General features: G+C 33.8%; 1 protein-coding gene across 5 annotated transcripts in view; it reads right to left on the bottom strand.

Moving 5' to 3' along the window:
- The window catches only part of HECTD1 (HECT domain E3 ubiquitin protein ligase 1), a 73,389-nt gene that overhangs the window by 32,042 nt on the left and 24,335 nt on the right, over window positions 1–17,012 (bottom strand). For all 5 annotated transcript variants that reach the window (XM_020876784.2, XM_020876788.2, XM_020876786.2 and 2 more), the window contains exons 10-19: window positions 16,513–16,687; window positions 13,075–13,213; window positions 12,726–12,896; window positions 7,175–7,397; window positions 6,406–6,669; window positions 6,210–6,286; window positions 3,143–3,277; window positions 2,469–2,615; window positions 1,553–1,647; window positions 281–386 (exon numbers count right to left, since the gene is read on the bottom strand). In XM_020876784.2, the coding sequence (XP_020732443.1) occupies window positions 281–386; window positions 1,553–1,647; window positions 2,469–2,615; window positions 3,143–3,277; window positions 6,210–6,286; window positions 6,406–6,669; window positions 7,175–7,397; window positions 12,726–12,896; window positions 13,075–13,213; window positions 16,513–16,687 (1,532 nt within the window). The remainder of the gene's footprint in view (window positions 1–280; window positions 387–1,552; window positions 1,648–2,468; window positions 2,616–3,142; window positions 3,278–6,209; window positions 6,287–6,405; window positions 6,670–7,174; window positions 7,398–12,725; window positions 12,897–13,074; window positions 13,214–16,512; window positions 16,688–17,012) is intronic.

Here is a 17,012-nt window from a genome sequence, read left to right as displayed (position 1 = left end):
TTTTCCACTTATGATCTACTAAATATGATTTACCACTAAAAATAAATATTAAAATACTAATACATTCAAGAGTCATTAAAAAGAACAATCAAAAGGCACTAAGGGTTAAAGAATTTAACTATTAAGCAATCATTAAACAATGATTTGTCACAATTTGCTTCAACAATCACAATCATTCTTTAATAAAATATAAAATGTTTTTTTGTTTTCTTTTTTTAAGAAAAATAAGACTGCTTCTAAATGCATTGAGCAATAACAGCAATTGCATTTTCATGGTTACCTGGAGGTTATAAGTGGATCCTGGTGTATCATACAAATGGAGAGGTAGACGTTCAATAGACTCTAATACAGCTATTAACTTTCGGATTAATGCAACAGCTGGTCGGCTAGGAAAACAAGTAATTGTTAAGAACTTCCATATAAGTTCAAACAGGATCTGCAATAGCCAATTCATACAGACCCCTACTTTCTGTATTAATGCAAAGTGAAGTTTCTCATTAGGCTACTACTGAGTAAGCAAAGATAATCTCATAACTCAATTTCTTTACTTACTAAAATATTTCATTTTTCATATGAAACTTTCACAGCTGCATTCAAAGTAATGTATAATTTAACATGTATTTTATTTTTTAAAGCTTAAACAATTTTACTATATAATATTTGATACATATAACAGACTATATAAAGCAGTGAAGTTTGGAAAATGATAGTATTGTTAGCGAGGCAACACTGGTAAAATATTTCTGGAAAATAACATGACAAGTTACATCAGGAAGTTTTAAAAAATCATCAACTCACTAAAACTATTTAAAGCAATTTATATAAAAAGACATTCCCACCAAGACAAGTATATTTTAGTATTAGTAATAATTTGCAAAGAGTTAATATGTTTATAGACTAATGTTTCAATAAATGATTATATATCTATATAATATAATACACACTCATTTAAAATGGTATTTAAAATTAATGGAGTTGAATTTCATTTATTATTTAAAAAATTCAATCATATTCAAAAGTAAATAAAATCATAAAATGAAACTTTATCAACGCATGACCCAGCTTCAACAGTTACCTATTAATGGCCAATTGATTTCTAGCTATATCCCCAATTATTTCTCCCCTTTCCACGTATTTTCAAGAAAATGCCAAAGCATTTCACCCAGAAATACTCTTGAGTATGTAGCTCTACAGAAGAAGTTTTAAAAAATAAAATCATATCATCACCACAACTAAAAGGGAATGAATACTTACTACTTAATATCATCAAATATATAATCAGTGTTAAGATATCCAGTTGTATCTTAAAGATTATCTAATTTAAATAAGTGGTCAGCTGCATTCACAGCAGACATGGATTTTTTCCTTTTATTCTATTAGATTAAAAATACTTAAAAAAAATCTTTCCTTTTTTATATATTTATAAGCTACTCTTTTACTGAATTAAAAAGTTCCTATTCTGTATATGAACACTGTATTAGACTATTTCAAAAGAAACCTATCAACTTACAAACACTTCAAACATGAAATTAGAAGAAATTTGGGGATTTACCTTTCGTCATCTTCATTTTCACTAAAGGCTGTTTTAAAAACATTTATTCTTTCTACCAGTTGACTACAATCTTGTTTCATATCTAAATCCATGCTCTTAAAAAAAAAAAAAATTTTATGACTGATATTGAAATTAATTAAAAATATTAATATTAATATACATTACAAAATTATCAATACAATCTAAGGGAAATCATTATTTTCTTTCAATTAACATTTTTTATTATATGACCAGTAGATTGTGGCTAATATCTTCAATGTTATAATGGAGAGCAATTACACTCCTTTCCTCAGTGTATATAAGCTACTTTCAGATTATTTATGAACATTTTGCATTTTAACAGTACTACTTAATTAGTATTATAAAAAATATGACTGGTATATCAAAGCAATGATTTCATACACATTAAGTGATACAGAGTGATGATATATCAAGATAATTTTAATAAAGGAAAGCAATTTTATCATAATAAAGAGATATTAACACAGACTAAACTGAAGGGAAATATAAGGCTACTGGTAAATATTGATATCTGTCAAATATTCACATAAACTTCCTAAACTGTCATTGCTCATAACTTAATCTTATCCAAATATTTTAGGTATTTTAAAAGGCCTACTAGCTGTATTTTACAAAAGTTATGAGGAAATCAGAGCAGTCAACAATGTTAAAGCATTTTTTTCAAACAAATCTTGAATAAGTTATAATCAGGTAACTAAAAAAAAAAAAACCTAAACTCAATTGTTTAATTCAACTGGCTCAAATTACTGGTAAAACTTAATGGCTGGAGAAATTATGGATGTTAACATTTACTACAGTTTTTAATACTCCTTGACAAAATAAAGTAAACCTTGCTCTGTCAAAAGTGTAGCTACAAATAATTTTCTAACTATACACTTCATTCTGTACTACTTACATTGTTTAAAACAGTAAGAAGCGCTTGCACCAAGCCACTGCTGCACATCTCATATGGTGAAATTGTGTTTTCATCCTTCAGAAGTACAATCAGATTTTCTAAAGCTGTCTTCATTAAATCTCTCCAAGTGTTCTCACTCTCAATACACTAAAAGCAACAAAAATTTTTTAAATAAGGATGATGAAAATAACCAACAGGTCTTAATATACTTAATTTATCAGAACATCAATTACCATGAAATTAGACATTAAACATGATTAAGAAATTCAAATTATTAATGCAAATTTTCTCTACCAGACTTGGCAACCTCATTTGTAAAAGGCTGATTATAATTATCTTAGGCTTCACAGGCCACATATCTCGGTCACACCTGTTTAACTCTGTCATTGTAGCCACTATAGCAGTTACACACAACATAGAAATAAATGAGTGTGGCTGTGTGCAATAAAACTACTACAGAACAACAATTTTACACATTCATATAATTTTCAGAAATCATGAAATATTGTTCTTATTTCTGATATGTGTTCAACCATTTAGAAACAAAACCAAACAAAATTTAACCCATGGGTGATAATTTGCTGACTCCCTAATCAATATCTGGAATAGTAAAGATAAAGAAGAAAAATTAAATTAAGATCACTGCGTGTCATAAAATCGAGAGGCTAACATACTTGTCTGTTTGTATGAAGTTCCCAAGATGACTCTAACTGAGTTGCTATGTTTCTGAGCGTTACCACTACTCCACGAGGCATGCTTTCAACAGCTTTAAAGTGGTCGTCATATAAATCTCGAGCCATAGTTCGTACCTACCAAAATAAAAATAGTAAATGTGAATTTTTACTACAATGAATAATTTTACCAAATCTTCCTTTTAAATATATAACCTTTAAAGTTAAGATGTTTGGCCAGTTTCAAGATCCAAAAAATGTTACTACTTCTATGCATGTACATCAAAAAGATTTAACAGTTAAAAAACCACCAGCAGATTTTAGGCAACTCAAAGAACGTATAATTTTAACTTTTGGTTATTCAAGCTTTATGTTCATATACTAAATATAAGCTTACTTTATTTAAATAAAATTAAAGCTATAAAGGGTAACTTTGCTCTTTTTTGACAATGTTTTATAGCGAACCAATTAGAAAATACAAATAAGCAAAAATAAAAGGAGAGAAAAAGGAAAAGAAAATTATGCCATCTATAATTCCATCAACTGAAGCTGAACCTTTTAACATTCCAGGGTATACTTTAACTTATATGTCTTTCTTCTATTTACATTATATTATTTACACAAAGCATGATGCTCATGTATTTATATACTACATCAAGAGCAAGAATGACTATTGTCAGTTTGGGCACTAATTACCTCTCATTTAAATTAAAGTAATATTATTTGAGAGAGGAACCCACACATGTCCCAGGCTTGAGTCTGATGAAATTTTGTATGTAACACTGTTTTTATGATTTATTACAATTTCATTTATATCACAAACTAACCCAGCATAGCTCTAATGTTAATAGAAAAAATTTTGCTCTCTACATGAATTAATAATATGTTACTATTCTATTTTGGTATGCCTCTCAGAATTAAAAGGTAAGTAAGTTTTAAATATCAGGCAACAGTGAAGAAGCTTTATAAGCAGTATTAAGAAATAAAAACAGGTTAAAACTGAGTGTATACAAAATTATTTTTTAAAATAGATAAAATGATTTTATCTATTACTTTACAATAGATAAAATTATTTTTACCTAAAGTTAGTATATTTTGATACATACAGCTTTCACATACACAAGAATAACCACATGATCACTGAGTTACTACTGATTTCAAGAAACTGAATGAATAATTGTATTTTTTTAAGAAAATTAAATTAAGAGGACTGAGATTATGCTCTCTTTGATTTACTTTTCTTTTGTATAATAAAGCTCACTTCCCTGTGGGTTAATCTAGATTTGGGTGGTTAATACAATTTCCTACTGGCTCAGATGGTAAAGAATCTGCCTGCAATGCAGGAGACCCAGGTTCAATCCCTGGATTGAGAAGATCCCATGGAGACAGGAATGGCAACACACTCCAATATTTTTGCTTGGAAAATTCCATGTACAAAGGAGCCTGGCAGGCTAGAGTTCATAAGTTGCAAAGAGATAGACACAACTGAGCAACTAACACTTTCACATTTTATTCCAAAAAAAACTCCTGAAATAGCTGAGTGGTAGTTTATAAAGAATTTAAGAGTTGAGCTTCATCATTTGAGAATTTCATACCTGTGAAATCAGCTAGTCACTCAAATTTATGTGTAATCCACAAATCAATACTTGTAGCACTTTTCACAGTCATTTGTGGGCATGTGTATGCTGTGCAGCAAAAACTTAAAAAACGTGACCACAGCCTCACAGGAACCTACACCTGTATTTCTCCAAGAAGCAATTCATGGAAACTTTACAGAACATAACTACTATGAAAAAAGTAAATTGTATTTAGTCCAAGTTCCTTTTACCATATAATGGCTACCTTCAATTGAGATATTTCCTCCTCAAATGCCCTTAAGATATCCTGAATCGGAAGGAATCTCTAGCTTAACAGTCTACATTTACAACTGGAAATTATTATATGTAATAATTAATGTCTTCATATATTATATATAGTGCTTCTAGTAAAATTCCTTACTATTATTTCTATGGCCAAAGCCATGCAAACACAAGTACTCTCCCATCTTAATCACTCAAAGGCATTCTTTACATACTGTATGAAAAAAACTGTATCATTATTATATGTAAAATAAAAATGTGTCATCAGAAGATAATGAATCTGAGATTTTACTTTCTTTTTTAAAAATAAAACAATTCAATAATTGATATGGTAGATGGAAAAATAATGGATTATTAAAAAATGTATACTAAATGGACAGAATTTAAAAACTAGTAATATGAGTCAATAACATTTGCTTCTGTATCTTTTTGAGATGGTGACTTCATCTAAGATGGCCAGTAAACTAAGTATCAAATTATCTGGGTCTAGATCCAGGAATTCAAACTTCTTCATCACAAAATATTTAATCAGGATTACAAAATAAAATAATGCATATTAAATCCCCCGTATCAGACTCTGTGGGAGAAGGCAAGGGTGGGATGTTCTGAGAGAATAGCACTGAAACAATTATACTACCAAGGGTGAAACAGATCACCAGCCCAGGTTGGATGATGAGACAAGTGCTTGGGGCTGGTGCACTGGGAAGACCCAGAGGGATGGGATGGGGAGGGAGGTGGGAGGGGGGATCAGGATGGGGAACACATGTAAATCCACAGCTGATTCATGTCAATGTATGGCAAAAACCACTACAATATTGTAAAGTAATTAGCCTCCAACTAATAAAAATAAATGAAAAAATAAAATAAATTCCCTGTATCACTAAAAATACTTCTATCATTAATTAAAACATAAGTTTAAAGCTTTGGTGACATTAAAAACTCAAGATGATTTTAAAATAATTTAAATTTTCTTCTTTGTCTCATCAATTTTATTTCTATTTTAATATTGGTGTTTAGTATATACACAGAAAATAACTAAATGTATACATATTATGAAAAGTGAGGTAATGAACACCAAAAAAGGAAAACTAAAAATATATTAGACGAGGGTAGCCTATGTTATATGCCTCAGTTTTTGAACTGCCAATAATCTATCTCTAAAACCCTATGTCAGTGTAAAAGACAAAACAAACCAAATCCCACAAATTTACCTTTTGCTTAGTTTTTTCTAATTTAGACTTTAGTTTTCTTCCTCTTTTGCCAGTCCAGCCAGTCACAAATTCTGAACCTTAAAAAGAAAAAAAAAGACATTTCACAGAATCTATTTCGTGAAATTTAACAATTTATGTGCAATTTAACATATTCATTCATTCTTATTCTGCTAAACTGACATACCTACATACTTACCCAGAGAAGTTTCTGCAGTAAATGAATGCCTGGTTCCTCTATTAGATTCAAACACAAATCCAGGTAAATCTTCTTTCAATACTGTTGCCTGCTGGCCATCTGAGTTATGAATAGCAATTTCTCCTTCTTTCAAACATGTTAGTGACCAATTCCCTACAGTGAGTTTAGTAGGTCCTGGTGCTGAGAGTATAGGTTGACTCGAAGTAGATGGCTTTACTTGGCCTCGTGCTCTTTGTAACTTCTCTAAGAATTCACTTCTACTTTCTATAAAGAGAAAATGTTTGTTTTAAAACTTCATTCCTTTCAAATATACCATTAAAAAAAAATGAAACTACCTACTGGAATATCAGTTTTATTAAAAAAAAAATTCACTGAAGTTTTGTTCTTTGATATACTCTCACTATTTTGCTATTATTTATTTCGGTTCAGGCATAAAAACAATCCTCTGGCCAAAAATTTTCTGAAGTAGAAGGCTTTTGGGAAAATACACAATTTGAGACAGCATCAAACATGTGCAAGTCATTACCGCATGATAAGAGGCACCTTTACCTAAAAGCATGGTGAGAGTAATCCCTGTCTCAGACAGCAGAAAGACATGAAATGCTTTCACAGCACAATCACTTTCTCTGGTGATATTAAAGAAAGGGCCATGTGATCAAGGATATGCTACTGCTTCGACAGTGGTGGCAAAAAGGAGCAGAAAAACAAATTATCAAAACTAGAAAATTATAGAAACTAGTAAGACGATTCTGTAGAAACAGAGTATTACCTGAACTATCCGATCCACCTTCGGGACTACCACTTGAATACATGGTGGCAAGTTTTCCATCCAAGATAAATCTGAACCATCCATTACTGCCATTAGACAACTCCAAGGCTGCTGCATCACTCCATATATACAAGCAGTCCCTTCCCCTAATGATGGACCAATCTCTCCAATGGTACGGTTTACCTTGCTGCAATTCTTTAGCATCTTCCTGTGGTTCATCTTCCTGAATGTGTAAAATTATTCAATGAAATGTGGAAAATAATTTATATTTCAAATATTTTTAAGTATTTATAAAAACAAATTTGACCATGAATCAAATTTAGAATTAAAACATCCTGAATATAATATTCATCTGCCTATAGTTTAACATGTATTATGATTCAACTAATTATCTATAATCTTACAAGTCCATCTTAAAAATGGTTAAGAAATTCACATGACCTAAGTTATGACATTTCCAGGTATATGGGTAAAAAAAACAAATGGATTAGCTCTAAACACAATTACCAAACTATCTATGATTTGATAAACTCACCGTGTCCCTGGGCCTAAGAGATTATTTGTAAAAAAAAAAAAAATGCATGTTTACACTAAATCAATGGTATCCAAACCTAGCAGTATAAAAAAACCACCAGAGATGTGTTTTATCAATAAACTATAAGGCCCCACCCTTAGCCAAGTGAATCAAAGGTACTGGATCATTCCTATAATGATAAAAATGTTAGTTATAACACATTTTAAAAAATATAATAATTTGTAAACATTGTTTGACTAGCCTGGCATCCTAAAAGTTTTGATTTTGTTGATAACAATTAAGAATATTCATCATTAACATATGATCTTGGCAAGTGTGTACATATATGCATGTATAGGTAAAGTATTTTTAAAGTTTTATAGACTTACTATACTTAAAAAGACTTTAAGGGACTTCCCTGATGGTCCAGTGGTTAAGAATCTGCCTTCCAATGCAGGGAATTTGGTTCCATCCTAGTTCTGCAATCAGGGAACCCACATGCCATCAGGATCCCACATGCCATGGAGCAACTAAGCCCATGCCATAGCTACTGAGCCTCCATGCTACAGAGTGTGAGAACCTCAACTAAAGTACGTGCACCTCAATGAAAGATCCTGCATGATGCAACAAAGAGCCAGTGTGCCATAATGAAGACCCGACACAGCCAAATAAACAAATAAATATCAAAAAAAAAAATTCTTAATGCATCTTTCACATGTTTCTTCCCTGAAGTAGCAGTAGTTTATAACACTGAAATAAGATTGCAAAATATGGATTATAAATTTCTCTAATATAAGTACTTGTGCTCCAGCACATGGTAGATTAATAAGGATTAAGACTTGACTATCCATTGTAAACAAATTAAAAACCAGACAAAATATATGAAAAAGTGTTTTCAGATACTGGACAACAAGCAACACAGGATTGCGTGATCTCCTAGAAAACAGTAACAAATAAGGTAAGCCCCTTAGGCTCAGACAGTTTTCTGGTTAAGGTTTTAAGAAAAGGGAACAGAGAGTTCAGCAGTATAAGGAAATCTGTCTTTGAAGAGTTTAAGGCAAATGGAATACTCATGGTAGATGAGTTCAGGATCAGGGAGTCAAGCAAAAAAGACCTCTAGAAATGTGAAAAGTGGTCTCCAGGACATCTCTACCGAGTATCAGACCACCTGTGTACAGGTGATGTTACACATAAGGCTGGGCAAATAACGATTTGAAAACAGTAAGCTGGAAAATTCAGAGGTCACACAGGGTGATCATACGTTTGCATTCCAAACAGCCAGAGTGGAAAATACTCATACCAATAGTTGACACTTTTTCCAAATCTGGTAACTGTAAGCCCACAGAGCAGAGAAAATTAAATAATCCTGAGCCGGGGCAGACTCCCACATGTGCATGCACACATACAAGCTAAACACAGCTAAGCACATGAAAGACAAATTGCTAAGAACAAGTTACAAAGTCTTAAGAATAGCCAGAGGAAGAAAAGATTCAATACACACAAAGGAACAAGATGAAAAACTAAGGCAAACTTAACAGTATATAACACTACGCACATCCAGTGACAACGGAGTATCTCTTCAAGTACTAGAAAAATGGCTGGGCAGGAATCCCTGCAGGCACTGAACATGTCCCTTAAGAATCAAGGCCAGGACTTCTCTGGTGGTCCAGTGGTTAGGAATCCACCTGCCAATGCAGGGGACACAGGTTTGAACCCTGGTCCAGGAAGACAGAGCAACTAAGTCCGTTCGCCATAACTGCTGAGCTCACACACCCTAGAGCCCGTGCTCTACAATAAGAGAAGCCACTGCAATGAGAAGACCACGTATGGCAGGAAAAGACGCCCAATACTCCAACTAGAAAAGACCATGCGCACAGCAACAAAGATTCAGTACAGCTGAAAAAAATAGGGGGGCAAAATCAGTCCAGTGGTTAGGACTCCAAGCTGCCACAACAGGGGGCACAGGTTCGATCCCTGATTGGGGAACTAAGATCCCACAGGCAAAGCAGCATGGCCAAAAAAAAAAGATATTTTCAGACAAAATTTCGAAGAATTTTCTGGCTTGTCTTGTCATTTTCTAAATAATGTATTTTGAAGAATAAAAGTTTAATTTTAATGAAAACAATTCACTGATTTTTTCTTGTTGTTCTTTTATAAAATAATCTTTTAATGTCCTATCTAAGAAACCTCTGGCAGACTCAAGGTCACTAAGATTTTCTTCTTTTTTCTCTAGGAGCCTTATAGTTTTAGTCCATAAATGTTAGTTCATGATTTATTCTCTGTTAAAAGGGGCGAGATTTCATATTTCTGCATATGTTATCCACTTGTTCAAGTGTAATTTTTAAGAGATCACCCTTTCCTGACTGATTACCTTAGTACTTGTTTGAACAACTGACCATATATGTATCTATTTTTACACCACTGGCACACTTTCTTAGTTACTACAGCTTTCTTTCAAAGGATACTTTGGCTATTCCAGGTTCCTATAATTTTCATATCGGAGAAGGCAATGGCACCCCACACTCCAGTACTCTTGCCTGGAAAATCCCATGGATGGAGGAGCCTGGTAGGCTGAGGTCCATGGGGTCGCCAAGAGTCGGACACGACTGAGCGACTTCACTTTCCCTTTTCCCTTTCACACATTGCAGAAGGAAATGGCAACCCACTCCAGTGTTTTTGCCTGGAGAATCCCAGGGACGGGGGAGCCTGGTGGGCTGCCGTCTTTGGGGTCACACAGAGTCGAACACAACTGAAGTGACAGCAGCAGCAGCAGCAGCATAATTTTCATATAAATGTTAGAATTTGTTTGTTAATTTCTACAAAGACTGCTGGAATCTGTAACCTATCTTTTGAAAGAATTCCAAGGGGATGAACTCAGATAACACTTCTTATTTGGTTTTTGTTAAATGTCCAGTAATTTAGGAAATACACACATTCATCCTTAACCAGGAAGGATTCTGCAACTACAATCCATACTCTATCATTCTCTCAAAAATAGTATTACTCAGTCGCTAATACTTAGGTAGCATTCAATAAATGGCAGGACTTAACCCTTGCTGGCACTCGGTAGAGATAGATAAGGTGTATTTTTTGATATGTCACCTAAATCAAGAATTATCAATAGGTACTGCAACTAGTGCATAAAAATTTAATGAGAAACAGCATATCTTCCCAGTCTCAAATTACCTCCCCATAAATTACTTACTAATTACAAAAGGAAAAAGTATCTTTACAATACAGAAACCTGGCAGAGACAAACGTGACAAACTGACCCAAGTTAACCATCAGCAGGAAAGCAAACAGATATCATATACCTCTTAGAAGGCATATTTTACACCAAAATCACCGTAACATCACCGCTATAGCCTTTCTGCTAAAAACACACAACTTGAGTCAAATCATGAAGAAACATGGCACAAACACAATGTAAGGGTCATTGCCCAAATTAAGTGATCTCTCCTCCTCAAAAACATGCCAGGGCTATGACAGAGAAAGCTGAGAAATAGAACAACATGATGACTAAATGTTATGTGCTCCTGGACTGGATTCTAGAAGTGTGAGGTGGAGAGGTAGGAAGGTTGTAGGCGCAGAAGGGGTTTGCTATTAGAGACAACAGCAAATTAGAATAAGTCTCTGGATTAGATAATATTTTTTTTATAAATATTAAATTTCCAGATTTTGATAACTATACTAGGATTATATAAGACAATTTCCTGGTTTTGTGGTGAAGAATTTAGGTATAAAAAGGGACACGATCTATCCTATTTCTCTTAAATAATATATTTTATTTTATTCTATCTATTTTTTTTATTTCCGGCCATGCTGAGTAGCTTGTGGGATCTTAGTTCCCTGACCAAGAATTGAACGCAGCACTAAGTAGTAAAAGCGCAAAGTCCCAACCATTGGACCACCACGAAATTCCCTCAAACAATATATTTTAAATGAGCATGCACACACGTTGTCTTTGTAAGTAATTAAGCAAATAGGGCAAAATGTTAGTAATTAGTGATTTTGGATAAAGAATGTCCTGATATTCTTTATTTGCAACTTCTTTGCAAGTTTTATCAATGATATATTTTAAAAGAAAAGTGACCAAATTTTTAAAAACTACAGTATGACTCCACAATGCCATTATTTTGTCAAATTGTCAAAAGCCATCATAATTGGAACTACATTTCTTCAAAAGAAACCCTACTCCTCAAAAGTCTACAAGCAAGAATGCTGGAGAGGGTGTGGAGAAAAGGGAACCCTCTTACACTGTTGGTGGGAATGCAAACTAGTACAGCCACTATGGAGAACAGTGTGGAGATTCCTTAAAAAACTGGAAATAGAACTGCCATATGACCCAGCAATCCCACTCCTGGGCATACACATTGAGGAAACCAGAACTGAAACAGACATGTGTACCCCAATGCTCATTGCAGCACTGTTTATAATAGCCAGGACATGGAAGCAACCTAGATGCCCGTCAGTAGACAAATGGATGAGAAAGCTATGGTACATATACAGAATGGAATATTACTCAACCATTAAAAAGAATACATTTGAATCAGTTCTAATGAAATGGATGAAACTGGAGCCCATTATACAGAGTGAAGTAAGCCAGAAAGATAAACACCAATACAGTATACTAACACATATATGGAATTTAGAAAGATGGTAACGATAACCCTATATGTAAGACAGAAAAAGAGACACAGATGTATAGAACAGACTTTTGGACTCTATGGGAGAAGGTGAGGGTGGGATGATCTGAGAGAACAGCATCGAAACATGTATATTATCAAGGGTGAAACAGATCGCCAGTCCCGGTTGGATGCACGAGACAAGAGCTCGGGGCTGGTGCACTGGGATGACCCAGAGGGATGGGATGGGAGGGGGGTTCAGGATGGGGAACACATGTAAATCCATGGCTGATTCATGTCAATGTATGGCAAAAACCACTACAATAATGTAAAATAATTAGCCTCCAACTAATTAAAACAATAAACAAAAACCCTATTCCTAATAGATACCATTGCAATCAACACCACTCACTTTTTCTGGTTTTGATTCCTCTTCGTTCTCATCATCAGAGGAAGGACCTGCCAAAGTGGACACTTTGCTAATGACACCCAGTCTGGCTAGCTGATCCAAAAATATATCGCCACCTTTATCTACTAAATCCCTTATGATTTGCAAAGCCAGCAAGTGGCCATCATCATCATCCTGGGGAAAAAAAGAAGGAAATTAAAAGAAGATGATAAAAATAAGCTTAGCTGCATGGAATAGACAAATGCACTCATTTGCACAGACAAAATGATTTAATAAAATTAGGATGCAAGTAATTTTACTACTATTTAATGAAATTAAAACTATAGAAGTTTCAAAAAGACAATAAACTTACCTCTTGATCCAGAACAGTTGCAGTGATTTCCACTAGTATTGTAGGCAAATTGTGACCAACATCAGAATCACAAACTTCTTTTAAGAGTGCTTCAGAGCAGAAATGAATCATTTTTCGAATCAGAGCAAGACTTGCTTTCCTTGAAAAGTAAAAAAAAAAAAAAGGACTTTTAGGTAGCCATGATAAGAAGATAAAATTAAAAAAAAAAAAAAGTTAAAATTAAAATATCCAACTTAAGTTTTAAACAGTCTGCTAAAAATATACTTAATATAAGAATACTATTAGTAAGAACCTACTGAATAGCACAGGGAACTCTATTCAGTACTATGTAATGACCTATATGGGAAAATAATATTTTTTAAAAGTGGATATATGTTTATATAACTGACTCACGTTGCTCTACAGCAGAAACTAATACAACATTGTAAATCAACTATACTCCAATAAAAAAGTTTTTTTAAATACAAAAACAAACTAAGACAATACTAAAAGTAGGTACACATTCATTTTCGAGGTAATTTCATTTTTTATTATTCATTGAGCTCATTAAAACAAATCATTTTTGTAATTTACTTACATGTGCTATGTATGTCATATTTAACCAGCATTATTGCTAACATTCCATGATAATTTTAGAAAATCAAAAATAGCACAATTACTGATAAATGGTGTCTATAACTCCAAATACAAAACTCTTAAAACATCTGATGGTTTATATTGAAATAAAATTTTTAATTAAGCATTTTTGTGCTTTGTCAAACTTAAGAATGTTCATTATAACTATATTCTCTAAATGAGATCCTAATAATCCCATGCCCTCAAATATTCCCATTGTTAACAACTTGCATGCCTCCTTTCCCTTCTATTTATCTACTGCTTGCTCAGAGCATAGGAGATACTCAATAATGTCATATAAACTAACCTCAACTTTATAATAAGCAATTTGTTCTTTTAAAATAGAAGACACACATAACCACAGACATCAAAGTGGTAATACACTGGTCTATTACATAAAAGTTAGTAATTCATTTAACACATGTTTTCTGAGCATCTAGCAATAGTCTGGGCACCAAGCTGTAAATATCACTGCCTTTGAAGTGTCTTCTCCACAGAAAGGATGGAGAGGCAAAAATCACTACCAGGATCTAAGAGAGGCATCTGGTGCAGCTGTATTCCCTCAGAATGTGGCCTTCATGTATTTCACAACTCTCCCTAGGTGCATTTCGTAACACTATGCATTCCTTAAATTTAAAGTATCCTTTATTACAAATTCAAGTACATAACAGAATACAGTAGGCAAAAGGAGGACAAAGTGGCCTAACTGGATCAGTTCCCTCTAGTGTCTGTTAACAGCTATGTATATATGGATGTAGAATCAGTATTTACATACAATAGTTTTATGTTTTGACTTATCTCAATTAAAATAACATAGGAATGTTCACATGTTGTTTACCTATCTGGCTACTATCATGCTGAATCATTATGAGCCATTAACACTTGTATGTACTTTAAAAACTTTGCATGTCATTTAATCTATCTAACAAATCCTATGAAGTAGTTTTAATAGCTCAGTTTTACAGATTAAAAAAAAAAGACATAAAGAAAGGTAAGTCTACTAAGGTCAGAGAGCTAATAAATTAGAGCCTCAACTCAAACTCATCTCTTAACCAATTCACCATGGATAATATACATAACATAAAATTTTCCTGTTTAACACTATTAAATAAATTGTGAGCATTAGCTTACAGACTTTTCAATCAATAAAATAAATAGTGTTTTGGGGGGGAGCAGTTTTATTTCTTCAGTAGAGGGATTCTTTGATCCAGGAGTCTATACATTTTCATACATACTGAATGTGCATCAGTATGGAATCCAGACTTGGCAAACTGATTTTTTAAAAAATCTATTAAGTGACAACATGAATGGACCTCAAGAGCACTGTGCTAAGCGAATAAGCCAGAGAAAGACAAATACTGCCTTGTAGCACTTAAACACAGCTTTAGAGTGGAGACAGAGAATAAAACAAAAAAGCTCAAAGATCAAGATTTCAGACAGTGTAAACTCTGTGAAGACAATATTATGATATCTTTGGGGTAAATTTAAATTGGGTGGATAGCTGTCACTGGACATAAGCATCTGAACTGAGACCTGAATGAAGCAACTCACCATTCGAAAGCTCTGGAGACTGAAAAGTCTCCAACAAAGAAAGGTAAGTGCAAAAGCCTCAAAGGAAGAATGTACATAGAAAGTTTCAAAAACAGAAAGAAGGTTAGCATAGTTTAAGTGCAACAGACTAGGGTTTAGATAGTACTAAATGAGGTCAGAGAGCTGATTGGGACTTAAACAAGACACCTTCCAAGCCTGACTGTTAAGGAGTGAGGTTTTATTTAAGGCCAACTAAAAACTACTTGGCTTTCCAGGTGGCTCAGCGGAAAAGAATCCGCCTGCCAAGCAGGAGATGCAAGTTCAATCCCTAGGTTGGGAAGATCCCTGGAGAAGGAAATGTCAACCCACTCCAGTGTTTTTGCCTGGAGAATCCCACGGACAGAGGAGCCTGGCAGGCTACAGTCCATGGGGTTGCAAAGAGTCAGACATGGCTTAGTGACTAAAACAAGAAGAAGCTACTGGAGGGTTTAAAAAGGTCATGTGACATGATTTAAAAATGAATTCAGTCTAATATGTAGGAACAGACTGTAGCGGGACAAGAGAGAAAAAGAGGAGAAAGACTAGGTAAGAGGCAACTATAGCAGCCAAACTACAGACTATGGTACCTTGGACAGGAGTATTAGCAACAGATGGACAAACGTGGCAGACTGTGGACACACCGTAGTGGGAGAGCCACCAGGACCCACATCAGGATGAAATGACCCAAAACTTCATGCCTGTGTACATATTCTTGTTCACCGACCCTTCTAAATCTATCTCCCTAGAAAACTTCCAAATATCCTTTAAACCCCAACTTAAATCTCATTTCTGCATAAAATCTCCAAGTTGCCCAGCCAATTAGTTGTTAAACCATTTATGTCCCCAGGGAATATAATCTACCACTTACCACTCTGTATTATTACTCATGTCTTCCTTACTAGCTTGCAAGTGTAAAGAGGGCCAAGTCCTAATTCTTTGGGTAACTTCTCTAGTGGCCCGTTTACACTGACTCTATCAAAATGGCCTCTGTAAAGCTCAATAAATGCTATCTGTACTTAAAAATTTTCTCTAGAGTTGATATTCAGAGAGTTACAAAAACTGTGTTAGGTTAGTTTTCTTGATTTTCTAAACTACTTCTCTTAAGTCAGATCATCAGAAGGAAAGATTTAATTCTCCAATCTAATTTTTATTCTTACCATACATTTTCAATATTAAAATAATGTCACATTCTTCTGGAAAAGGGAGATAGATAAAACTACATAAATAGTAAACACAAACAGTATGAATAACTACCTTATTGAAGGCAGCATAGTCTGTTGAAATGTTTGTGCAAATACTGGCAGTAACCTTTTCAAGTAAATAGGTGCCATTTCTGGATCTCCTTTCGGCTCATTACATTCTTCTTCATCTTTGTTTGTATCTTTCTTTTTCTTATCATCTCCTTTATTAACTGGACACATCCAATCACCTATAGACAAATATTGTTCAATAAAATGCACTTTGGGGAAAATTTTTCAGGGAAAAAATATTAAAATGTACTCAATGATAGCTATCCTAATTAACAATAATCAAATTAGCACACTGTATCTATCAAAGAGGTTCATAAAAATACTAAAGAACATTAGTACCTCCAATGGGTTGAATCACAATTTAAGGAGATAATTTTGGATACTCTCAGTTCAGTCGCTCAGTCATGTCCGACTCTTTGCGACACTATGAAAAATTCCAAAAATATTTCACAGACTCTGCATTCATCTACTTTGTGAAAATTTAAACGTTTGGTCAAAGTATTT

The sequence above is a fragment of the Odocoileus virginianus genome, chromosome 16 (assembly GCF_023699985.2).
Source record: "Odocoileus virginianus isolate 20LAN1187 ecotype Illinois chromosome 16, Ovbor_1.2, whole genome shotgun sequence".
Classification (NCBI taxonomy): Eukaryota; Metazoa; Chordata; class Mammalia; order Artiodactyla; family Cervidae; genus Odocoileus; species Odocoileus virginianus.
The sequence above is the reverse complement of the archived record's forward strand: the minus strand, read 5'-3'. Positions and strand labels throughout refer to the sequence as shown.